Source organism: Anarhichas minor, unplaced genomic scaffold, assembly GCF_050575085.1.
Source record: "Anarhichas minor isolate MPS153535 unplaced genomic scaffold, ASM5057508v1 ptg000040l, whole genome shotgun sequence".
NCBI classification, from domain to species: Eukaryota; Metazoa; Chordata; class Actinopteri; order Perciformes; family Anarhichadidae; genus Anarhichas; species Anarhichas minor.
In genome coordinates this window covers 3,460,597-3,485,886 of record NW_027466486.1, presented here as the reverse complement: position 1 = coordinate 3,485,886, position 25,290 = coordinate 3,460,597, and the positions used below count along the sequence as shown (strand labels likewise).

Below are 25,290 nucleotides of genomic sequence, written 5' to 3'. Positions count from 1 at the left end.
CTCTGTTTTAACCTCTTGGAATTTCTGCCATGGTAGAGAGAGCTTTTGGGTGGTCGGCGAGGGATAAACCCAAACATTTGATACACGCAAATGAAGGTTTAAGCAGCACTTCCCAATATGTTTTTCTCCTGTAAAGGGATCTTTTAATACTAATCTCTCTATCTTTTGAAGGTCAGTTGATGTTTATGCTAACCTCGATCGCGTAAACATCAACAGATTAAACTCGACTTGGATCACAGCAGTGCTTCTCCTGAAGCATATGGTGGTTTTCTGCCACCATATATATGTTATAGTTGACTCCCGAGCAGGCAACTACCAAAAATTTGAGGAATGGCACAGTGTTGCATAGTTGTTCTGACCCAGGTCATAATCTTGAATAACCCTATGAGATTATGAGCTCATGTTGAATTACAGCAAGCCTCCAAAGGGGATGGTGCTCATTGCACACGGATGCTTACCTGGGGGCTATTGACACTATGCCCTGCTGAGCCACGGCTCAACCCTCCAGCAAACGTTGAGTAGATTGTTTAGAGTGGGGAAAGTGTGATTTGGGCAGCTGGGAGCGTTCCTCGGAGCCTTCTCTCACTGCACAGCAGATAATCTGATAATCTGATTACACTGGCAAGCAGAGCTTTCCGCTTTCCTCACTCACAGATATTTGGTACTCGTTGGCATTGACGCTCACTCCCACAGTTACGTGGAAGCAGTCACTCGAGCTCTTATGTACATAAAAATCAAACATGGGTTTGTATGTGTGCACACTACCCTCGCACATACTCAAATGTATGATTTTGGTTTTGAATGTGGTGTCTGCTAAAGAAGATTAGGGGTAATTCCTGACCTTTCCCCTCAGCCACCAGACATTCTTACTCCTCAACTGTATGTGGGTCATGGAGACATACGTACACAACAAACAGAGCGAAAACAAAGATGAGAAATGGTAGAAGATAAGCAACCAAAACATTGCAAACAAAAGACTTCCACTGAATTTCTCAGAGAGGCAGTTTGGTCATGGCTCAAGGACATTAAAAGAGATTTACAGATCAAATAAATCCATGTGAGAAATCACACAGTTGTCCCACAGCGTGATGGTAAGATTGTCTGGCGGCTTGTAGGGTTGCATGGGGAGGCGAGACCCACAGTGAGTCAAGCGTGGTGATTGGTTGTGCCGCGTGCTTGGCTGTGAGTGATAGTGGTATGTCACCTGTCCCAGGTGGAGGATCGATCTAAGCTGAACAGACAGAGCTCCCCAGCGCTGCAGCACAAAGTGTCCAACCGCATCTCCGACCCCTCCCTCCCTCCCCGCTCCGAGTCCTTCAGCAGTGGGGGCATGCAGCCCGCTCGCACCCCACCCATCCACCGCTCCATCGAACCACAGGTGTGTGTGTGTGTACGTGTGCGCAAAAGGAAGGGATGTGAGTGTTTGGTGTGTTTCCTTGTGAACAGCAATAATCACATGTCTCTTCGCTCCTTGAACACTTCCTTTAAAAGTTTATGCCTCCATAGAACTCAGTCTTTCTCTTTCATTTCTCTATAGCCCTCCTTATCGCTACTTTCCTTCATCTCAATGCATTTTTTTGCCATTGTGTTTCCCTACAATTCTTCATTTTTTTCTTTTCTTCCCTACGCCTCTTTATCTCTCTCCCTCTTACAGATGGCTCACCTGGTTCCAGTGAAGACCCACTCCGTCTCCATGTCCGGCTCTCAGTCTCTGCAGGACCAGACTGGCTCGGCTCTGAGTGAGGGCCTTAGCGTGGGCTCCCCCAGGCCCGAGATGCCCCGCCAGAACTCAGACCCCACTTCTGACACCCCCGGACCCCCGCTGCGCATCCCAGGCAGAGAGGAACGGGACAGAGACAGGGATCGGGACAGGACCGCCTGGCTGAGAGAGGAGGACCTTCCACCCAAGGTCAGAGAATTACAATCAGAAAGGAAGACGATCTCTGATGATGGGTTTTCTTGTAGAAGAAACATTTTAAAAAGTAATTGTTTATTTATTGTTATAGCTGCACAGCGATTATATGTCGTTGTGAATTTTGTATCAGTTATTATAATTAGTTTCATGTACATAATTATAATAAACATAAAAATCCATCAAAGCGTTAAGATAAACTCTTAAACCATACCGTACAAATCATATCTCAGTGCTGATGATTCCTCATTTGTTTGGTTGCAAAGTGATTGATGTATAACTTTGCACACAATGTTGCCCTCTCTAGTTGTTTGTATGCATTTGTTTTTTGGCATTGTTAACCAGGACAGGTGTAACACTACAAGCCGAACATTACCCAGAAATATAAGTAGTATTTAGAGCACCGCCGCCCAGTTTACTGCACCTGTTTTACCAAAACACCACACAAACTTACATATCAAGATAAATATGAAACATTCTGAAAACGTTGAACTCCTTGCTCGGGGATTAAAAGCCAAGCAGTACCAGCGATGGTGACCCTCTTTCTGTGTGTTTTTGTGTGTGTCCAGGTCCCCCAGAGGACCACTTCTATCTCCCCGGCCTTGGTCAGGAAGAACTCCCCTAATGGAGGAGTGGGTCTGGGCCCTCGCACAGGTTCTCAACTCATACGGGCCAGGTAAAGCTAGCACACTGAAGGCACCTTTATGATCTAGATAATCCTTTAATCCACCTCTTAACACATTTATGCAGACTAGTTTGAAAATAGTTTTGTTTTTGTTATTGTATATTTTAAAACAGTATTCAATGCCATTACAGAGAATGATGCTACGTACTTTTACAAAGACCGCTGTCGCTCTTAACTTATATCAAAAGCATACATCTGTTTCATATAAATATGCTTTATCATTTCAAGGAACTTAAAATATGAGTGAAAATGTTTTCCACCTGTTTCAGTAACCCAGACCTACTGCGCTCCGAGCTCTCTCTGGACGCCATGCTGCAAAGAACTTCCTCCAACTCATCATCCTCCTCCTCCCCTTCATCTCAGGGAGGCTCAGCCGAGAGGAGAGGTACACAAACTTGCGCCGAAACTCTGAAAGCCACAAAAACACACTCGCAAGCTTATGGACACGCACTTAAATGAACACACGCAGACACGCTTGCATGCAAACAATTTAAAAACGGGCGCATGTACTTGCTCTTGTATACGTGCAAATGCGGACACAGAAGCACGGAAACATTCGCATTCACTCACAGGGCTTCAGCGAGATTCGGAGGCTATCAGCGGGACAATGTCAGTCGCAGTTCTGCTCTGATCAACCTGTCTGATGTGCCCTGTTACTCTCAGCCTCCGGAGAGATAGAAGAGAGGAAATAAGAGAGGGAGATAGAGAGAGGCGTACAGGGATGTGTCAGACAACAGGCCAGAGGGATATCTAAGATATGCATGGATCTCCCCTTGACAAACACATGGCAGAGAGAGAGGTTGAAGTATGGTAGGACTGGTTTTCCTTCATGTTTGTTGGATGTCATTTTGCAATGGGGTTGACAGTAAATATGGCTGAGATGTAAAGAAAAAAAAAAGAGATAGTATCAAGATAGGGTAAGAAAAGTACGAAATAGCTTAAAAAATATTTTATGAATGTGCTTTGACCCATACAAGTATTTTTTCCCAATGTTATGGACAATACACATTTTAAATTCAATTTTCTGAATGATATCTGACAGATTTTGAATCCACATTTTTTGGTGATTCTGACTCAACATATTGGTGCATGTAGGTCAAACGTGTAATTACTTCCTTGTTCTGATAGGTCGAGCCAAGCAGGAAGGATCCCCTCCAGGAGCCAATCAGGAGGCAAAGCCCAAACAGGAGGAGGGCCGGGAATCAGCCAGACCCAGCAGACCTGCAGTGAGTCGCACAACACAGACACACACACATTAACTTTCATTCACAGCAATCTCCTCTCAGGGAATTTTCTACGGTCCTCTTCTCCTTTTTTTTCTGCCATTTATCTGGTTCTTTCTTTCTCTGCCTTATTCTCTTTGTCCTTTTTGTATTCTTCAGAGCTATAAGAAAGCCATAGATGAGGTTAGTGACACTTGAGTCCCCCCCCCCCCCCTTTTTTTTTATCCCAGTTTTTCTTTGCCTCGATCAGAGCCCCTCTTTTTCCCCTGGCATGGTGAAGTTAGTTCATTTCAAAAGAGGATGACGTTTGTTTCTTTAACTTCAAAATATCAGAGTGTAACGCCGATGGCAGTGCATGTGTGCTTCCACACACATACCTGAGAGAGCGTATGTGGACGAGTGTGCGTGTATGCATGCGCGTGTTGTAACTGCCAAGCACCTGAACAGTCTCTGAATCTCTTTTCCTGTTTCTCTGTTGTCATGGTTACTGGTCAGGAGGAGCTGGTAAGCACACTGTGAATGATGCCCCCCCCCCCCCCCCCCCTGCATGATTTGGTCTGATCCATAGACTGGGGTGGATGGGGAGAGAAGGGAGGGGTGGGAACCACGGGCCAGTTGGCATGGGGGTGATTGGTGGAGGGGGTGCAGACTGAGGATGCTGCACTCCTGTCGTACGTCAAGCCTGATTATCTGTCTCTCTCTCTCCTCCGACGGCACGTCTTCACGTAGTTGATATATTGCCCGTGAGCGAATAAAAGTGCTGATCTGTGATCGCTTCTTAAGTCACAATGAACATTTGAGTGTGGCTAAGCAGACAAAGCAGATCTCAGATGAGCACTCTTGTTCCTGGTCCGGATCTTTGCGTGACAACGAATCAGTTCATGACGCTGAGGGGTTTGCCCTACTCTTTGCCCCTCTCTGCTCCCCTCGTCCTTGTACGTGGTTTGTTCTCTCACTCCTCAGGTTTTACAAGAGATGATACAGATCTGACAAACTGACTGACTTTGTCTCTTTCTCCTCTCCTCTTCTGTCCCCCTCTATAGGACCTAAGTGCATTGGCTAAGGAACTCAGAGAATTGAGGGTAGAGGAGGGCAGCAGACCTCCAGTCAAGGTACGATGACATTTATAGAAGAGATGATGATGATGTTGATGAGTAAATAGATATATTTATTTTGATTGTAGTATTGGCACGCAATGGATAATTGCCTTGAATATAAACACAGGGAAGCTAAGATATTACTTCCATTGTGGTCCTCTTTAGAAGAGGAAAGGGTCAAATGAAACTGTTGGAATTTCTCACAAAGACACATTATGTGTATCCTTGAAGTCAAAAACGCATGTTGAATGCATTACCCTCCTCATAAATCATCTGCAATGGAATATTTTAAAGCATATCTTGTTCACGCATTTGTTTGCTAGCTTGCAGTGTTCTTCTGTCTGGCCTTAGTACTCTGTTCCTTGTACGTTACTGATCCGAATATCTGATGAGCGGAGTAGCGTGAATCTGCACTGCGTTTCCCGTACAATCTAAACCAGGTCCCACTGGTGAACACATATAGCTGCATAGTCAAAAACTCCACCGAGTACCTTTTTAGTTTCAATACATCCACTATAAAAACATTACACATGAACAAGATTTGTCTAAATGAGTGTGGGAGCTAATTTAAATGCAACCCTAATAAGTATCCGGTCTTATCACAGAGGGGTTTCTAAACCAATGCTCTGTATTCTGTCTCTGCTCCTTGCATTGTAATAAAGGTGACGGACTACTCGTCCTCTAGTGAAGATTCAGAGAGCAGCGATGAGGACGGGGAGACGGTGGGCCATGATGGGACTGTCGCTGTTAGCGACATCCCCCGCATCATGTAAGTTGTCCCCTCTGTTTTTTGTTGTTCACGCCCTCTGTGTTTTTGTTTTGTTTTTTCAAGCTGGACTTGTCAGTATGCATTTGCGTTGGAAGAATGCATGTCTTTGGAATATGCACTATGCCAGCAGCTTGTCAGTGTTGTTTTGGCAGAATTTGCTTTGTAAATAATCGGGACCGTGCGCGTGTCTTGTGTGTCTGTTGCAGGCCAGCAATGCAGAGCAGCGGCGAGTCGTATGGAGGGCTGACAGAGGACTCTCTGGGAGATGCCTATAATAGCTCCAAGGACGGCACTCTAGTGATGAGAGAGGTGATGAATGTGCACACACACACACACACACACACACACACACACACACACGCCACAGTGATTTACAGAGGAGGGAATGAAAACATACAAAGGAAGTACTGTGTTTGTATCTATCAAACTGCGCTCATTTTGGCTTCTTTATCGCCACTTACTCTTCTTTCACTTCTGTTCTCACTTTCTTTTTTTCTGTCTCTCAGGCAGAGGAGAGGAGGAGAGGGGGCCACACCGAGAGCAATGGGTTCGGGAATCACGGTAACCACGGTAACCTCCCTGACCTGGTGCAGCAGAGCAACTCTCCCTCGGTCACACCCCCCTCAGCCCTGCAGGAACTGGGCGACATGGCTGAGGTCAGACACAGACACACTCATGGATATAGTGCTGTATGTCAAACATAGTGAAATTAATACAATAAGTCTTAATATGTTCACATTTTTAGACTGAAAAAAATCTGCAAATTAATTATTAAAATGAGTATTACTGACTTTTCATATTTGATGACTGGCCTTAAATAAAACCGGAACTTGTCAGATAAAGATCCTTTTTTACATAATTGCATAATAGATTTTTCATATCTGTCAAAAGTAGTAGATATTAACAAATTCAAGCAACTCTGAGTGATATGTTAACAAAGGCTACTTCTTATTAATTACAGTTCGGTCTGGGCGGGTCCAAAGCGTCCTTCACCCCATTCGTTGATCCAAGTGTCTATCAAACCTCCCCGAGTGAAAACGACGACGACGACGAGAACTCAGCCGAAGGTCAGCAAAGCGTAGGAAACCTTTTTGCAAGCACAGCTGTCCAAAGAATCAATTCTTCAACTTTCGTTTCTTCTGTTTTATTCCAGCCATGTTTGGTAATGAGCTGCAGAGGCAGGAGCAGGCCAGACTAAATGAAGCCAGAAAGATCTCTGTGGTCAATGTCAACCCTACTAACATCCGACCCCACAGTGACACACCGGAGATCCGCAAATACAAGAAACGCTTCAACTCTGAGATCCTGTGTGCTGCACTCTGGGGTAGGAGGGAACATCCTTCATCTTCCTTGTAAATCAAGAACATCTGAACTATCCCAAATGTCTTTCTGTGTCTCTGACTCTTGTGCCTATTTGTGTGTTCAGGCGTGAACCTGCTGGTGGGGACAGAGAATGGTCTTATGCTACTTGACCGAAGTGGACAGGGAAAAGTCTATAACCTGATCACCAGACGGCGCTTCCTACAGATGGATGTGCTGGAGGGGCTCAATGTGCTCGTCACCATATCTGGTAGGTCGAACACAGACACACTCACACTGTATGCACACCCCGTACCCTTCTTTATGGTAATCTGCTATTGTGTGCTGTTTACAGCTGAATAGGTTTCTAATATATTTGTGTTTTTTTAGGACTTCATTCCTGTAAATTCGATCTCATTTCTCTCTCTCTGCCTTTGTCCCTCCTCTCTCAGGGAAAAAGAATAAGTTGCGTGTCTACTACTTGTCCTGGCTGAGAAACAGAATATTACACAACGACCCGGAAGTAGAGAAGAAGCAGGGATGGATTACAGTTGGGGAGCTGGAGGGCTGTGTGCATTATAAAGTTGGTAAGGATCTGTGGATGTGTTTGTATGTCATTAATGAAAGAATTAATTGGAATTACATGTGCAAAGGCTGATATTTATGCCGGATTCTGACTTAGCCTGAGCTGACATTTATTTTAAATAGGCGCAAATCCCTAACCAGCTTGGACATTTTCAGCAGGAAAAGAGAGTAATATTCTATATTCAGGTGGCATGTATTCTATGTAGCTACCATACTAACATCAAGACTAACATTTTTAATTATTTAACTGAATTTTACCGTTGCTACCAGCAACTCAAGTTTGTGCCAACTATATTTTTTCATGCTGTTACAGGAAGTTGCTTTACATCCAGAAATATGGGCTTTAATTCTTTTCATTTTTATTAAAGTTCTGGTTATACTAACCCAAGTATTTTTCCGTGCTCCTGCCCTTCATGTTTTTCATCACATCAAATGCACGATTTTTACACCAGTAAGGAGAGTGGGGACAAGGTTTATGATAAATGTTACATGTATTACACCTTTTAATAACTCAAATCTAACATACATTATGTTCATCGGGTCAGATTGCTAACGTGGAAAAGTCTGGCTGTTCATGTTCCTATGTCCTGTCTCCAGTCAAATATGAGAGGATTAAGTTCCTGGTGATTGCTCTGAAGAACTCTGTGGAAATATATGCCTGGGCTCCGAAACCCTACCACAAGTTCATGGCCTTTAAGGTATGGAAGCACAAACATTAACGCTCCACGCTCCACCATCCACTCAACATCTTTGCACTCTCTCTCTTCCTGCTTCATTCACTTCCGTCTCTCACTTCCCTGTCTGTTTCCTCTCAGTCATTCACTGAGTTGCACCACCGTCCCCAGCTGGTTGACCTGACGGTGGAGGAAGGTCAGAGGTTAAAGGTCATCTACGGCTCCAGCGTGGGCTTCCACGTCATCGACGTGGACTCGGGCAACCCTTACGACATCTACATCCCCTCGCATGTAAGTGCAAGGCTGTGTTCGTCTGAGCGAGTAGCTTCTGTAAGTCTCCAGTAAACACGTTTCCCTCAGGTCTAATGAATTTGAATGAAGAACGACAAGGCAGTGGAGCGGGATAGTGGTATTTTTTTTTTGTTCTTCTTACCTGCTGATCTCCTCCTGTGCCAAGGTCACCAGTGACTCATGCACTGTCTCTCGAGGATCTGCTTCAAGTAATGCAATGACTTTTCTTGACAAATGACCCTTGTGATTGATTTACTGCCATGCGAGTAAAAGACTGATGTGTGCTTTACCTCTATTATCTGATACTATCTTAGTTTGCTAAATATGGTGCTCTGGGATTGGACTATCAATGCTCAGTACGCTGAATGGAGCTCAAATTACCGAAGTACTCCTTATTGCAGAAATTCAATAAGTAGCAGCTGCTATAACAATTTCCTGTGGAAACAATGGTCACCAAAAAGAGCATTGTTGTCAAGAGGTCAGCGTATTCTTTGAGCGCACCTCTTTTCCCCATGGCGGCATTGAGTCAGTTATAAATTCTAGTCACTCATGGAAGCTAGTGATACTCTTGGTACTTGCATACAGATTAGTTTGTTCCGTGGTGGCTTCACTAATCGCATGCTTGTACCCGAATCAAGTTCAAACAATTCAGCCAAACTCTTGATTTCGTGGCAATATTTCAGTAAATATAAACGGCTGATTACAGATGTGAAGACAAGCAATTGTAGCTTGTAGATTGAGTCCATGCTTCACAGTGAGTGCAGACCTACTATGAGAGAATATTCCTCTTGAGGTGATTGTGTCTTTAATCCATGCTACCTCTCTTTCTCCTTCCCTGCCAACTTCTCTTCCAGTGTGCCAAACAGATGAAGGTGACATCCTGCCATCCACCCTTTAGACTAGATCAATAGATCTTTAGTAAAATCCCCGTAGTGGATGCACAAAAGTACTAAATGAGTCTATGTGCCGTACAGTTCATTAGAGTAGAGATTAATGCACAATTTAGCTAGAAACAGGTTGCATGAATAAATTCATCTTACTCACACGAGACATCAAAAGGGTCTGAAAAGATGTATACTACTACCGGCGAATGTTTGGTCACGCTAGAGCCACAACGCGGTATTGCGGAATTAAAGCCTAATTCCAAATATTTGTGAGAATAATTTGTATTACCTTACTTCAAATTCATTCAGTGCATTGCCACCAGATGAGTGCATGGCGATAAGAGCATTCCAATTTTGCGTAACTCTTGTGTAAATGCAGTCTCTTGTGGGCTAAGATGAGTTTTTCCATCACCTTGTCACTCATTCATTTTACTGATATGATCCCCTGTTGGGCTCCTGAAGTGTGATTTTGAGTCGCACCTCAGGAGAGCCTGCTGGCACAAATAATTGGGTTATTCTCTGGCGTATGTTTCGGGTAAAGTGCACAGATTCAAGCTGTGTGTGTGTGTGTGTGTGTGTGTGTGTGTGTGTGTGTGTGTGTGTGTGTGTGTGTGTGTGTGTGTGTGTGTGTGTGTGTGTGTGTGTGTGTGTGTGTGTGTGTGTGTGTGTGTGTGTGTGTGTGTGTGTGTGTGTGTGTGTGTGTGTGTGTTCCGAACTCTTCTGATGGTTTTCCTGTTAATTAAGGTCTGAGAAAAGCGTTATAGTTTGCCCATTCGCTTATTATACAGAGCAAGGCTTCGCGGACGACAAGCCAAAGTCTGAACCTTTTGATGCACTGATGCCCCTGATATTTGGCAGCCTTGTCAATGTCCACAAACTTGCTCTTTAGAGGATTACAGTATGCAGGCCGGTCCAAATATATATGCCAAAGAGCCGGCCAAATTCGATTGCATTAAATGCCCATGATGAAACCTCAGTAATATTTTAATCTACTGTAGATTATGATAAAATTTGACAGATTTAATTAAAGCCTCTGAAATGTTTGCGCGTGTGTATCTGCGATAGATCCAGAGCCAGGTGACGCCCCATGCCATCGTGGTGCTCCCGAAAACTGATGGAATGGAGATGCTGCTGTGTTACGAGGACGAGGGCGTCTACGTCAACACCTACGGGCGAATCACCAAGGACGTGGTGCTACAGTGGGGAGAGATGCCTACCTCTGTTGGTACGTCCCCCCCGACATGAATCTTTTAATACTGTGCGTTAAGCCCATTTAAGAGGATTTTTATCAACACTGGAGTAATGAACACATCATAGAGAAACACCCAGTTCAAAGATGTAAATTAAAAATATAGATATATTCTAATACCCATTTCAGTGCCTGTGTAAGTGTGTTGCAGTGCAGATGAAACGTCTCGTGAACTGAACTTATGGGGGTTCATTTGAGGTTTAATTGGATTCAAAAATCAGTTCATAACATCAGCCTTCATAGGAAGGCTTCTGGAGCTGCTTAGAAGCAACAAGAAAGAAGAAGGAGGGGGCAGTGAGCTTAAAATTGTTCAGAAAGATGTAAAATGGATATACATGATCAAATGTAAGTGTAAAAGGGAAAGTGAGGGAGTAAGAAACAGGGAAGAGAAGAGAAAGGGGGCAACCAAGAGATCGAAAGAACAACAAAGAAACTGTACATGCCCTGTATGTATGAGCACTGTTTCAATAGGAAAGTACTTCACTGCCCTCATGTGACAGCCAGTGGTATTACACTCTTAACGCTTCCATCATTTAGGTTAGTGCCAATGAATCTGGATTCTACATTGTGCATTTGGATGCTCTTGATTATTGGATGTTCTATTAGTGTATTTATACATCATGCAGTTGTGAACTGAATGTTATAGATATATATTTTAATATTTTTCCCATTGTCATTTATGCTTGTCTTTGTGTGTTCTCTTTCGCAGCCTACATCCACTCGAATCAGATTATGGGCTGGGGTGAGAAAGCCATAGAGATCCGCTCTGTGGAGACCGGTCATCTGGATGGAGTCTTTATGCACAAGAGAGCCCAGAGACTCAAATTCCTTTGTGAGCGGAACGACAAGGTAAAAAGAAAAAAATCTCAGTTAATCTTATCTGTTGCTTGGAAATGATTTGAGTAGAAAGACATAATTCTCAAAAAAGTAAGTATACTTACAGTATGTGTGACAAAATATGGAGGGAAAAACCCCATGCATATCCACAAGTTGTTGAAACATTGATTGTGTGTATGAAGTTTGGTATAATTTGCATAGATCTCACACAGGCCCATAGAAACAAAAAGCACTCCTTCAATGCTATATCAGGTAATACATGTTCAAGTTCAGATAAGGCAGCAGATAATGTCTATTACATTTTTATTGGGGGTGTTTCATAGATTCAACTTTGTCTATGCAAATGTCAGCAGATGTGTGTACAGAAACATGCATTTAAACAAAAATAAATGATTTGTGTGCATGAAGAGTTTATACTGATATTGCATATCCACAGTGTGTAAAAGCTGACACCTACAGTGCACTTATAAACTAAGATGCATGAACATAAAAGCCTTGAAGGGACAGAGTGAAGAATAATCTAGGCATCTAGGGGTGTGGTTGCACATTGCAACCAACTGAATACCCCCCCGCATTCTCTTCCCTTTCCAAGACTGCAGTGAGCCACCAAGTGCAAAACCGTCCTTACCATAATGACACTACTTTAGGAGCAATGGAAGGTGGGCGGTACCACGGTTTAGCGCTAACAACACTGCAGTTTCACTCGCATGTCGAACAGCTACGGCGGCCTTCAGATGATTTAAAAACGCAAAAGGCTCTCGCTAGAGTAGAGCCCGTTTCTGGTTTGTCCGTTCTGGGCTACTGTAGCAACATGGCGGACTCCGTGAAGAGGACCCGCTCCCTTTGTAGATATGAAGGGTTCATTCTAAGCTAACGAAAACACAACGATTCTTATGCTGAGATTTTATAACTAGGGTTATTTGTGATCTGCAGATATTGATACATTATTATATTTCGAAATAAGAAATGAAACAGTTTATGGTTTTAATATATCTCTCTCTCTCTCTCTGTAGGTATTCTTTGCTTCGGTGCGTTCGGGAGGTAGCAGCCAAGTTTTCTTCATGACCCTCAACAGAAACTCTATGATGAACTGGTGAGGGCTCTTCCCACTGTCCACTCTGCCTCACTCTCCAATTGGCCTGCCCGGCCGCACACCTTGGCCCACGGCACTCCTCTCACAAACGAACCAGATTGACCGAGAAGCCACAAGTGAACTCTTTTAACTCTCGAGAGACTAAAACCACGTAGGACAACAAAAGAAGTTATCGTAGAGAAAAAACAACAAAGATCTTTTCTAAACGAAGAGCCATGGCGCCCTAGATTGTGTCGGGTGATGCAGAAGCCACCGTCTCTCAACTGACTGGCAAACTGGTGCCACTGACTTTCCAAATATTCTCTTCCTCCGTCTGTAACTGCATTCAAGTGTTAAACTGTTGTAGAAATACACTCAAAAAAACGCCGGCCTCCTCCTGTCTCTTCTCTTCTTCCCTTTGTCCCCCCTTCTTAATCCTCTACTACTAGATCTAGTCATCACTTTTTCAATCCTTTGACACCTATGTCCTCCGTTTTCCTCACTTCCTATCTGCCATAGGTGGGCTTGTTCCTGGAGAACTTACACCTCAGAGGTCGGAGGAAAAGATGAATAAGATTTAATATAAATTCAAATTTATACTTTTGAATATGACAGGGCAGCTGAGGGATGACAAATCGACTCTGGGTGTCGGCGGTGAAAGCAGACAGCCTGATAGATTTTCATTCACCCGAGTCACTCCCCTTCTCCTCCTCCACTTCCTCTTCTCGCCATCGTTTCGGGCCCCGAGTAAACCGAATTGTGATTTAGTGTTCGATCGCATTTCGCTGATCGAGATGCCGTGAGACAATCTGCTGTCACATGTTGTCACAGTATGCAAAGATGATGTCTGTGTCCCTTTAAAACAAAATCACTGGCCCGTCCCTATTTCCTCTTTCCATCCTCCTGTCACCGCCACCCCATTGCCATCATCACTCTCAACTCCCTGTTTTCACTCTGACGTCTTTAAACTCTGAAGGTGCTGCATCAGATATACTGTAATATTAAATGAACAATGAGAGCGTCATTCTGTTCATTCTTTTTTTATTTCTGTTCTTTTCTTTTTCTGTGACTGAGTCAGTCGGTCTTTGAAGCGTGATGACATGTACAGCACATCTGTGTTTCTGAAATCAGGAGTGTATGTCAATGTGTGTGTTAGTGTGTCTGTGTGTTTGACTTGGTGTTGAAACGAGTCCCATTCAAATCAAGTTTGAATCAAAGTGGTACATTAAAACCAATGTCCAAAAAAAAAAAGAGAAGTAATTCAGTCTCTGTGCGTGAACTTTTAGCTGAATGTGATCAAAGCAACATTGAGTGTGTTTACATGCAGATCTATGATATTATCTTCTTAGTATGAGGTTTTTGAGTTGGTGTGTCTGAACATCAAGCATTTAAAGATTGGCAATATTGGTGGTTGATTGATGGAAGTGTTTTGCCGTTTTGGCTATTTACAAATACAGCCATGCTGCTGTAGGGAATATGAAGATGCTTATCCTGAATTGAACCTCAACAGAATATGAGCTGCAATCCCGAACACTGTGTGCATGTGAAAGATCTCATTATTGAAAGCTGTGGTGTCCTTTTGAATCATGCTCTTCCCTGATTGGTCCTTCTGAGTTTGGCTCCTTCCTGTTTGTACAGTGCCTAGCATGATGTAAGCAAAACAAAAATGGAGGTCAAAAGATCATCGCTGATGTTATAATTAATCATTTTATTTCCTATACGGTTAATTGACACAGTTTTTATTCGTGTGTGTGTGTGTTATTGTCTAATTTAACACGTTGCTGATGTTATTTGTCTCTTCTAATTGAGATATAAGTTAACACATTTAAGACTTGATTTATTCTTTGAAAGGATTAACTGAGTATGGTATGATGAAATCGTGCAATTTCTTTCTTAATACTTTATCTCTCTATCATTAATTCATACCGTATTAAATGTATAACACTATTGAGGGTGGACTAGTTCATGCATACTCATCCACATTGGAGAGCACTGTAATGCAGATTAGTCTTTTTTCTGGTGGATATACTGCCGTTTTGGCCTGCCATGTTGGCCTATGGTTAGCAAACGTAAGGTGACACAAAGAAAGACTCAATGAATTAAATCAAGTTTTTCTTCTGTTAAATTATAATTTTTTTTAATTCAGTTACGTTTTCAAGGACTTTTTACACATCCACACAGTAGCTGCTCCTGCACAGCTGCAAGTAGGGTTCACCGATCTCTGTTAGGGGGAAGCAGGCTAACATGTTAGCAATAAATAGCCGAGCTGAAGAAAACCACTGTCTTCCCTGTGTGTGCACGCATGCAGTTGTGTGTATGATTAATGAGCAAGTGTGAATCGGGCATTATTATTATTTTTATGTTTGTCCATCACAGAATTCGCTCTTCCCATTGGAAAAGGCTGACGGTCATTACACTGAGGACTCTCCTTTCAAAGACGAAACCACTGTATTCTTAATTCTGTTTATTTCTTGTTTTCTTTATTTTGAAAGAGCATTACTAATGTTTTGGGATTCATTTGTTTTGTAAAAGAGATACTGTAAGAGAGAAATAAATGAAACTAGAGCATTAATGCTTCGGGAGTCGTGTCATTTTTTTCTGTGGACGTGTTCGTGAGAGATTCTTTTTGCCAGTTCGCACATTTGTATCAGCTTTGACCCTCAGACTTTGTGTCCGTCCCTCAAGTATATCATTAACAGTAAGTGTGTGTGTGTGTGTGTGTGTGTGTGTGTGTGTGTGTGTGTGTGTGTGTGTGTGTGTGTGTGTGTGTGTGTGTGTGTGTGTGTGTGTGTGTGTGTGTGTGTGTGTGTGTGTGTGTGTGTGTGTGTGTGTGTGTGTGTGTGTGTGTGTGTGTGTGTGTGTGTGTGTGTGTGTGTGTCAGAGAGAGGGAGAGAGAGTGAATCCCAACTTTGAATCCCAGCAGCAACTGTGCTGTTTGGCAGTAATTTTGCATTCCATTATTAATTGCAAAATACGGTACATCATTGTCCATAATGTACCATTATCAAACGCCACACACACCCAAAACCAGTGTTTTGCGAAAAAATTGAATCCAGACTGTGTGTGTGTGTGTCTTTGGACACAGTGATTATCATTTTAGTGCTTCCCTCCAATAGTAATGCATTTGTTTGTGTATATAGAGGATGAATAAGATCACTGCTTCATTTGTGTGAAAGGGTTCTGTCAGCACTGTAGATATGTGTGTGTGTGTGTGTGTGTATCAATGTGCATGTGTGCATGCATGTGTCAGTCGATTAGTGAGTGGACACAGCGTGGTCGAGCATGCAGCTTTCATTGATCATTACCAACCCCCTGGCCGACACTCTGGACCCATCATGGAGTCAGGAAAGGTAAGGCAATTCTTGGCAAATACGTTCTTAACATGCATTTCATATAATGGTTATATATTCTACCTCTTCATTCTAAATCCTAAAAGCAGTATTTGCAACCAGGCGGCTGATCTCACTGTATTGCCGACATACGAAGCTTTAGGTTACATTCACCGCTCGGACCTGAAGAAACCACCAGCCCTCTATGCATCAGTGTGTTGAGATTGTGATGAATTACATTCTTATGTGTCTGCCACAAGAAGATCAACTGTATATAAAGCACATGCAAAATCTTTCATTTAAGCATCCTTATGTAACCTCCAAGCCTTCTTCAGATTTTTAGAACTAGTGCATAAAGCAGGAATAAGTCAATCAATAATGTGGATAAAGTATTATTTTTCATTTCTATGTGCACTTTTATTTGTGACCGTGTACTCGGTGAGTACAGCTAAATGACTCATGTTCTCGCGCACATTAGATTGTGTGTTTGTTCATGCATCCGTGTGTGTGTGTGTGTCTAAATGACTACTTTTCACACCTGCAGCAGCTAACAGGTACATTGGCTCTGGCTGTGTTCACAGCAGTTCTGTCGTCCCTGCAGTACGGCTACAGTCTTGGAGTCATCAACGCTCCCCAGAAGGTAGGCTCTATACTTTAACAAAAGTCTTCGCTCCCTTACTGGACCATCCAATTGCCTCAGCATACTGATATTTGCATGCAAAACAGCCAGTCTGAATAAGCTTACTCCACCCTATGACCATTTGCTCTATAAGACAAGAGTAAGTTCTCTGTATACACTTCTCTACAACACTGGAGATAACCTAATAACAAGGAACAGACTTACCTTTTCCTATCCAAATTGTGTTGTGTACCTAACCGAGAATTGTTTCATTTGAAACTTTGCAAGCTGTCTGAAATTCTCTGCTCTGTAATGACACGGACTTTGGGTGCCTCTCCACCAAACAAATGTCTTGTTGAGTGGGAGATGAGTCGAAATGTCTCTCTGCTGCAAGCCGCTGTCATAGTTAGCACATAGTTGCATATCATGGACTGATCTGATTAAGACTTGCTCCAGTCCAGTTCAGATAGCATTGTACTCTTTTACTGCCCCCACAGACAGGTCCTGTCAATACCACCCAGCCTTGGTGACAAAGTCAGCTTTTATTGGCCCCACAGTGGATTACATCCCAGAGTGTGTAGAGAAACTTGAAATAGAAGCTCTGGCAAGACAAGAGACATCCTTCCCTCTCTGTTGGCAGCCATTTATGTCAAAGCGTCGTCCAATTAAAGCTGAGACCTCATGTGGCCATTGTTCAGGACAGAGACCATACAGTACATCCAAATAGGACGTTCAAAGCACATTGACCCAACCTCAGGCATTCATTGTGGAATGTCTTAATTCTCTTCATATCAGCTTTAGTGTCCCTTCAACATGTAGAACTGTATGTGAGGAGGAACGTTTATCTTTGTCTGTTTTTTAGATAGGCCTTTGTTTTTAGGCTGTACTGCTTGGACTTCCTCCATGGACTTTCCCCAAACTTGCCTTGATGTTCTTCTGTCCCCTTGTCGTCTTCGCTGATAAATTTGCCGAAATAAAATGAAGTTCTCCACAAACCCATTTATTCAAACAGGTGCTGGTGGTGTTGTATTAATGTACATCACCTACATTTGAGGTGTTGATGTTGAGATGTGTTGCTTGGAAATATGTCAAGCTTGTTTCTTTTCTTCTATGTTGTGGTAGTTGGTGGCCATATAGGGCAAAGGGTCATAGGGCCAAGAAGGTCCCTCCTGATTGGTGGAGAATGTGTATGTCATTTTCAGTGGGTCTCAGGCAACTGTATTGGTAAAGGGGAGACACCATAAGTGAATAGCGACATTTTTAACTAATGGATAGAACCATGAAACTTCCCTAATTACTCAGAAAATATGCTCACGATATGTGTTTGCATATTTTGTGTCTGCCTTTTGATCTGTCTCTGTTTGTGCAGCCGTGATTGCTCCTCTTGATGTCCAATAAACATGTCTGTGTCATAGGTCATTGAAAAGCATTATGGGCGGACGCTGGGGGTGTGGTCAGAGAGGGCCGCTGTCCTGTCAGGAAACATCACAGAAGAAGACGGGTTCCCAGAGGCGGGGCAACACCCTGCCGTGGTCATGTATTGGTCATTGTCGGTGGCCGTCTTCTCCATCGGTGGCATGTTATCCTCCTTCCTGGTGGGATTTGTGGGAGACCTGAGAGGGAGGTGAGAAAGGAAGGATAAAATTATACAGACACTGACTAAAAGAATGAAAAGGGAAAAGGGAATAACTGAGTAAAATAATAGAGTATGAAGAGGGATGGGAGTAGAAGAGATGGAGGTAAATGTTATTTTGAAAATACTTTCAAAGTTGAAGTTGAACCGGCATCAATATAGAATAATGCCATGGTGCTGGTGCTCTTATCCATCATCTGTCTTTCTCCGTATCTCCCTTTTGCCACCTTTCTCTGTCCCTGTCTTGCAGGATAAAGGGCCTGTTAATGATCAATGTTCTGGCTGTGACTGCCGGACTGCTCATGGGTCTTTCCAAGATGTGGAAGACTCACATCATGATCATCTCCGGCCGCGCTGTTATGGGCCTTTACTGTGGTACATTAAAGCATGCTGTAACCTTCAATTGATGCTCACATCATTTAGTTGGAAATCCCAATTTTTATGGGTCATATACTGTATTTGAGGAAGGTTGCCCTCATTATTATTCGGAATATTCACCTTCATGAAAGCTAATTATTGTGGAAATTAAAAGGGTTCCTAAATTGCCCTCTAACAATGCCATATATCCGTAAGCGAATGTTTGTTTAAAGTCATGATGTGTGGGGGTTTCAGGGTTGACACTTGGGCTAGTGCCTATGTACATTGGAGAGATTGCACCCAAGGCTTACAGAGGGGCTCTGGGAACATTACACCAGGTGGCAGCTGTCACTGGCATCCTAATCAGCCAGGTGAGGTGCACAGCCGCATATTTGCTTGATGACAATCTTAACATATATCCTAAACTGTGTGGTTCGTTTGTGTGTGAATGTAGGTCATAGGCTTGGACTTTGTGTTTGGCAATGATGATATGTGGCCCCTGTTGCTTGGTCTGTCTGGAGCTCCGGCCGTATTACAAACCTTCCTGCTGCCTCTATGCCCTGAGAGCCCCCGGTACCTTTACATTATACGGGGCAAGGAGCAAGAGGCTAAAACAAGTAAGAGTTACACACAGCAACTCTCTGTTTCACCCCTTTTTCTCTCTCTAGTGCTCTCTTATTGAAACACAATCAGCTCAATTATTCAGAAACATACAGTTTACAGTTGCCTATCTAGACTAGGCTACACAAGAGACTTTAAAGCAATAGTTCAGCAATTTAGGAATCTCTCTCGTTCACTTTCATGCAGAGTTAGATAAGTAGATCAATACCGCTCCCACATTTGACTGCTAAATGTAAGACTATGGCTGCATTCACAACAACTTGCGCAACTAAACAAACAAGATATATCGTGTTAAAGGATTTAATATGTTACTTAAGAGGTGCCGGTAGGCCGATTTGTTCTTTGGACAGAGACCGGGTAGTTGTTTCACCCTGTTTCCATTCTTTAAGCCAAGCTAAGCTAACAGGCTGCTGGCTATACCTTCATACTTACAGTACAGACATGAGACTGTGTCAATATTTTCATCTAACTCTCCAAAAGAAGGTGAATAAGTGTATTTAAAAAAAACAAAAAGCAGAACTATTCCTTTAATTTTGCTGACTTGCGTACTTTCACTTAATTTAAAAGCTACTTGTGATGGTTCATATTTACACTATGGTGCTGTTTTTACTTCAGGATCTCAAAAATGACTGCAAATTTATTGATACAGACTCTTGCTATTGTTTACCTTTGCTCTGGGTTGTGTTGCAGGTCTGTATCGTCTAAAAGGGCCGTATGATGCATCTGCGGATCTGGAAGAGATGAGGAGAGAGAAAGAGGAGGCAGACAGGGAGCCCAGGGTCTCTATCCTTTCCTTGGTAAGTCTCTATATAGGAAGAGGCTCACTTGAGATATGTTGCCACAACTACCTAAATATTGTATCTTGTGAAGTCTGCTTTCATTTTTCAATCGACAATTTTGCAGAAAATTGATTTTAGGGTTTTAGAATAAGGTGATGAACTCCCTGAGCAGATCACTCTCATTACACTAGAACTAGAATAGTCCTGAAAAATAGACATAAGTTCATCATAGCACTCCTCCTCAGGGCGGACAGGGACAATCTCTCAGCCGCCCAAATGAATCGGCAACCAAAGTATCCTGATGATCTCATGTACTGACTCGGGGATAGTCAAATGTTAAAACATAAAAGCTCAAACCAGTGCCTCAACAGACCGGGTGACTGAGGCATGATCTGGAAAGATGAGATTTAACGTTTCAACGACAGAGTATTGCAAATGAAGACATGCTTTATGTTATGTACGGCTATTTCTTATTAAAAGCTCTTATAACTGTGCTTTCCAGATCCTATCTAAAGTGATATAATATTTGGTTTTAGAGATTATTCAATCAATGGGAAATACACTTACTGTGAAAGGGCTGCAGATGAAGTCGTCCCACTGTGGTCGGCTCCCACTCGAAAACCAATAGATTTCTGCAATCGTAAAACACATTAAAACACTTTTAATTTCATGCATAACAGCAGACAATAAGATAAACATGAGTTCTCATACTACTTTAAAGAAGGACAGGAGAGATCGGACAAGAGATCCACATGTGGTCATAGCTTAAACAAAAATGTATGTGTTCTAGTTGTGCACTTAAGAAAACCATTGCAGTGACAAATAATGTACTGTTCTGTATTCCCTCCTAGATCCGCTCCTCCCTGTACAGGCAGCAGCTGTTTGTTGCCCTCATGATGCACCTCTCCCAACAGTGGTCTGGCATCAATGCAGTGAGTGGCAAATTAACGGCAACTCTGCCATATTGTGCCTCTCATTCGGTTTGCTCAAGTTAAATTAAAATCACAGTGATTTTGATGACATGTTAAAATGGCTGGAAAATCCTGGTTTCATTGTCAGAGCATACTGTATGTGCACATCAGCAGTGACTGGGTTTCGTTTATGTGCATAGAAATGTATAGTACATGAGATCTGTATTGCTCTGTTGTATGACTGTAATGTATACTTATACCTGCCACAAACACAGCAAAGCAAACACACAAACAGCTCCTTGTTTTGTCTTCAAGATCTTTTATTACTCTACGGATATCTTTACTCGGGCCGGTGTCGCTCAGCCAGCCTTCGCCACTATAGGAGTCGGAGTCCTCAACGTCGTCTTCACTCTGGTGTCTGTGAGTAGCTCCAGATGCAAAACAAACCGACACGTATAAACACTCACGGACATTCGACCATGAGCATCGCACTGGGTTCTCTCTTGTTACTTCTAACCACACACTTACGTAGACACAAACTCACAGATAATCGGTGTACTGTATGTTCTAGGTTGCGCTGGTGGACAAGGCTGGCAGGCGCACTCTGACTCTGGTTGGACTAGGAGGGATGTGCTGCTGTGCAGTTGCCATGACAGTGGGCCTCAAATTACAGGTTTGTTCAATCAGGTGTCAGAGCTTTAGTCTATCAAGAACTTGAGCTGCACTTGCATCTACTTATGGGGCTGTTCATATGTATTGGCATGGCCTGCGATATAGTTTACTTTGCTCTTTACCACCTCTATTAACTGACTCGTTAAGCAGCTTCGCTCATTCTAAATGTCCTGTCCTGTTTCTCACCATAACATCTGTGTAAGGCTAAGTTGCAGAACGTTCACATTCATCACATATTTGATATTGTCGATATGAGCGCAAAAGCTCATTCTTGACCTTGGAAACATCAGTTTAACAGAAAAAAAAATCTTAACTCAAGGTCCACTTGCCAGCTTTTTCTGGAGCTTTCAACTGCATCTCGTGGTCTTCATCAGCAGATGGAGTTTGATCCATTTCGTATAGCTCAGCTGCCATTTTGTACACTGGTACCATGACCTTCTTTGTTTTAAGCACTTTATATACTTATCCAATGTGCGGTAAAGAACTGCAGATAACAGGTGAACAAGATTTTCTTTTTTTTTTGTCAAATTAAATTTGTAACATTTTTGAAGATGGGAAATCTATGACAATGCAAGTCATTCCACTATCACTCTTGTCTTTAAAGAAAACAAATGTAGTGCTTGCTTTACATAGAGCAAAAATGTCCAATACCGTACCTCCATAAGTAAACTGTGTGTCACACTGTGTTGCTTGCATACACAGATCCTATGCCAACATGTTTCAAACTCAGTGCATTTGTAATATAAGTAATCAGGATACTACCCTGACTGATGTACTCTTCTGTCCAGAATGAATACTCGTGGATGAGCTACGTCAGCATGTCAGCTGTCTTCCTCTTCGTGAGTTTCTTTGAAATTGGTCCTGGTCCCATCCCATTTTTCATCGTTGCTGAACTGTTCAGTCAGGGACCTCGGCCTGCAGCCATCGCTCTAGCTGGCTGCTGCAACTGGACCAGCAACTTTGCCGTAGCCATGGCCTTTCCGTATATACAGGTAGGCAGAATAACGCGGATTTACATATGTACTGTAAACTCACGAAATCAGAAACACTGCCTCTCCTGACTCCTGTCTTTTTCTTTGTTTTTCTTCTCAGACTTGGTTGAATTCGTATGTGTTCATCCTGTTTGCTGTGCTGCTTCTCGGCTTCACCGTGTATATTTATCTTCGGGTCCCCGAGACCAAGGGCAAAACCTTTGAGGAGATTTCTGCTCTCTTCCACAAGGGCCGGAAGAAGTCGGCACAGGGCCCCAAAAATGGTACTGAACTGCAGCAGCTCAAAACATCCACAGATGCTTGAAACAACAGCGTGTTTGTGTGGTTTATTTGTATGCATGTGCAAGGGCGTCTTCAGCTGTCATTATTTAAAATGTGTTTATGTACATTTATCCTTGTAGTATTATAATTACTTGATAAATGAAGGAGTCTTTACATTAGATGACATTTTTTAATCATGTGCTACACAAAAACCAACAGTGACTCACAATATTGTGTTTATGTTATATGGAGTGGGGTTTACATTTAATCCAAGTATAAACTTTCAGTATTGTGACTTAATAGTTAAAGTGGCTATGAATATTTTATTACATGCCTGTTTGTGTGTGACGGGGCTTTTTTGAACCTACAGAGATTTTTGACCCGACTGCAGTTCCCCTGAGCTTTATGGCGTCTTTTATTGTTTTATTGTTCACTTCCACTACTACTTGTTTCTCCAGGTTTACCTTCAAATAAATGCAGTTAAAAAAATAGAATTGTGAATTGATTATTGTGTTATCTACTCCTCCACCATTTTCTGTCTTAAAATATGATCATAAGCCAGACTTCACTCGCATAATGTGTTTTGCATATTGTTACTTCTCTTGAGTGTTTGGCCTTCACTGTAGTTGGTGTACAGTATGTGTGAGTCTCTGACACTGTTTTCACATTGATCTGTTGAAGAGGGGATGTTTCTCTATGCTAACCTTAAACCTGCTAAGGCAGGCGTGCGCGACCAATACTCTCAGCAATTAAACTTTTGAAACAACAAATATTTGCAAAGTCATAGATTTTGGATTGAACAGCTGATGTGATTTTAATAATCAAATGATTAAACTTTTCCTTTTTTTGCAGGGGGGCTTGGGAGCAGGGAACTTTAATATAAATCCAATAGTGCACTGTTTTTTTAGGGAATCCTCATTGCTTTATAGCCAGTGGCTTTGAAAAGATCCAAGTAAAGACCAATCAAGGAGAAGATGGAGCAGACTGCTGAGTGTTAAACCGACACCACAGCCCAATAACTCTGCTTTCAGACAGATTCATTAACCCAAAGACACAGCACCCAGCAACAAAAGGTGGAGGTAATTTCAGAATCAGAATCAGCTTTATTGGCCATGTATGCGTATGCATGCATGGAACTTGACTCCGGTTTTCACATTGCTCTCAACGTACATACATAGAATATACAAATAAACAAGAAAAATATATAAACAAGGACATTAAAGACAGCAAAGTAGAACAGAGAAACTAAGCATAAACATTTAACTACGATGTAAAATATAAATATATATCGAAGAATATATATGAACATAAAGAACAACAACATTGACAATGGATTTGGGATATTAGTGCAGAATGGTAGTAGTGCAAATGGAGGTGCAGTATGTCTGATTAATTGTTCATGAGAGTGACGGCCAGCGGAAAGAAGCTGTTCCTGTGTCTGGTGGTTTTGGCGTACATAGCTCTGTAGGCCTACCAGAGGGGAGGAGTTGGAACAGGTTGTGTCCAGGGTGTGATGGGTCTGCAGTGATCTTTCCTGCCCGTTTCCTGACTCTGGAGGTGTACAAGTCCAGGATGGAGGGCAGGCTGGCACCAATGATTTTTTCTGCAGACCTGACAGTCCGTTGTAGTCTGTTTCTGTCCTGTTTAGTGGCCGATCCAAACCACACAGTGATAGAAGAACAGAGAACAGACTGGATGATAGAGGAGTAAAACAGGATCAGCAGCTCCTGAGGCAGGTTGAACTTCCTGAGCTGGCGCAGGAAGTACAACCTCTGCTGGGCCTTTTTTGAGATGGTGGCGATGTTGGAGGCCCACTTCAGGTCTTGGGAGATTGTGGATCCCAGAAACCTGAAGGTCTCCACCGCAGACACAGTGCTGTTGAGTATGATGAGTGTTGGAAGGCTCCTCCTGAAGTCCACTGTCATCTCCTCAGTTTTCAGTCTTCATATTATATCTGGTTTATTCTACAACAATGTGTTATTAGATAACTACATGTTTTGTTTGTAAAATTAAAATTTGTATAAATAAATGTGGTGGATTTAAAGTATGCAGTGACTGGCAGGTACATAGTTCTGTACAGTATGGAAGCCCATTTCCACCACTGGAACAAAAATAAAGGGAGAGTCACTTCGCATGCGTAGAAGTTTTGTACCGCAGGAGGAGCAGAGAGGGCAGGTACGGGATCCGGGTGCTATGTGCATGAACAATTAATCAGTCATACTGCACTATTACCTCCATTTGCACTGTCGCCTCAATTCCATTGACACTGTTGTTGTATAGGTTTATGTTCATATATATATATATATATATATATATATTTTGGATATATATTTATACTGTACATAGTCGTTAAATGTTTATGCTTACATCTGTTCTACTTTTTATTTATTTTCTTGCCCTATTTTAATTTTTTACATTTATATATTTTCCCTGTTTATTTGTAAATTCTGTGGAGAGCAATGAAAAACCGGAGTCAAATTCCTTGTATGCGTACACATACATGGCCAATAAAGCTGATTCTGATTCTGTGATGAAAAAA

At 42.4% G+C, this 25,290-nt stretch overlaps 2 protein-coding genes across 4 annotated transcripts in view; both read left to right on the top strand.

Annotated features, from left to right (window-relative positions):
• The window catches only part of LOC142968022 (TRAF2 and NCK-interacting protein kinase-like), a 58,175-nt gene extending 43,026 nt beyond the window's left edge, over window positions 1-15,149 (top strand). For both annotated transcript variants that reach the window (XM_076107734.1, XM_076107735.1), the window contains 18 exons: window positions 1,214-1,378; window positions 1,655-1,909; window positions 2,482-2,588; window positions 2,867-2,982; window positions 3,726-3,823; window positions 4,864-4,932; window positions 5,580-5,686; window positions 5,893-5,995; window positions 6,193-6,342; window positions 6,648-6,753; window positions 6,840-7,010; window positions 7,113-7,256; window positions 7,438-7,572; window positions 8,168-8,268; window positions 8,386-8,535; window positions 10,485-10,644; window positions 11,378-11,517; window positions 12,519-15,149. In XM_076107734.1, coding sequence (XP_075963849.1) covers window positions 1,214-1,378; window positions 1,655-1,909; window positions 2,482-2,588; window positions 2,867-2,982; window positions 3,726-3,823; window positions 4,864-4,932; window positions 5,580-5,686; window positions 5,893-5,995; window positions 6,193-6,342; window positions 6,648-6,753; window positions 6,840-7,010; window positions 7,113-7,256; window positions 7,438-7,572; window positions 8,168-8,268; window positions 8,386-8,535; window positions 10,485-10,644; window positions 11,378-11,517; window positions 12,519-12,602 — 2,361 coding nt within the window. In that variant the 3' untranslated portion in view covers window positions 12,603-15,149. The remainder of the gene's footprint in view (window positions 1-1,213; window positions 1,379-1,654; window positions 1,910-2,481; window positions 2,589-2,866; window positions 2,983-3,725; window positions 3,824-4,863; window positions 4,933-5,579; window positions 5,687-5,892; window positions 5,996-6,192; window positions 6,343-6,647; window positions 6,754-6,839; window positions 7,011-7,112; window positions 7,257-7,437; window positions 7,573-8,167; window positions 8,269-8,385; window positions 8,536-10,484; window positions 10,645-11,377; window positions 11,518-12,518) is intronic.
• A 763-nt stretch (window positions 15,150-15,912) lies between these two features.
• slc2a2 (solute carrier family 2 member 2) lies at window positions 15,913-22,917 on the top strand. 2 transcript variants are annotated; one of them, XM_076107587.1, is made up of 12 exons: window positions 15,913-15,927; window positions 16,454-16,546; window positions 17,941-18,149; window positions 18,409-18,533; window positions 18,771-18,886; window positions 18,970-19,132; window positions 19,827-19,933; window positions 20,767-20,847; window positions 21,142-21,246; window positions 21,398-21,499; window positions 22,287-22,490; window positions 22,591-22,917. In XM_076107587.1, the coding sequence occupies exons 1-12, from the start codon at window positions 15,913-15,915 to the stop codon at window positions 22,792-22,794; spliced, it is 1,524 nt and encodes a 507-aa protein (XP_075963702.1). In that variant the 3' UTR covers window positions 22,795-22,917. The 2 variants fall into 2 exon arrangements, with proteins under 2 accessions (XP_075963702.1, XP_075963701.1); XM_076107586.1 differs by having other exon boundaries at window positions 16,451-16,546.
• Window positions 22,918-25,290: the final 2,373 nt, after the last annotated feature.

Bases quoted from the DNA above. Each gene is read 5' to 3' on its own strand.
- slc2a2 (XM_076107586.1), top strand. The intron at 18,887-18,969 runs GTGAGGTGCACA...GTGTGAATGTAG, and splicing joins CTGGCATCCTAATCAGCCAG to GTCATAGGCTTGGACTTTGT. The intron at 19,133-19,826 runs GTAAGAGTTACA...GTTGTGTTGCAG, and splicing joins GGAGCAAGAGGCTAAAACAA to GTCTGTATCGTCTAAAAGGG.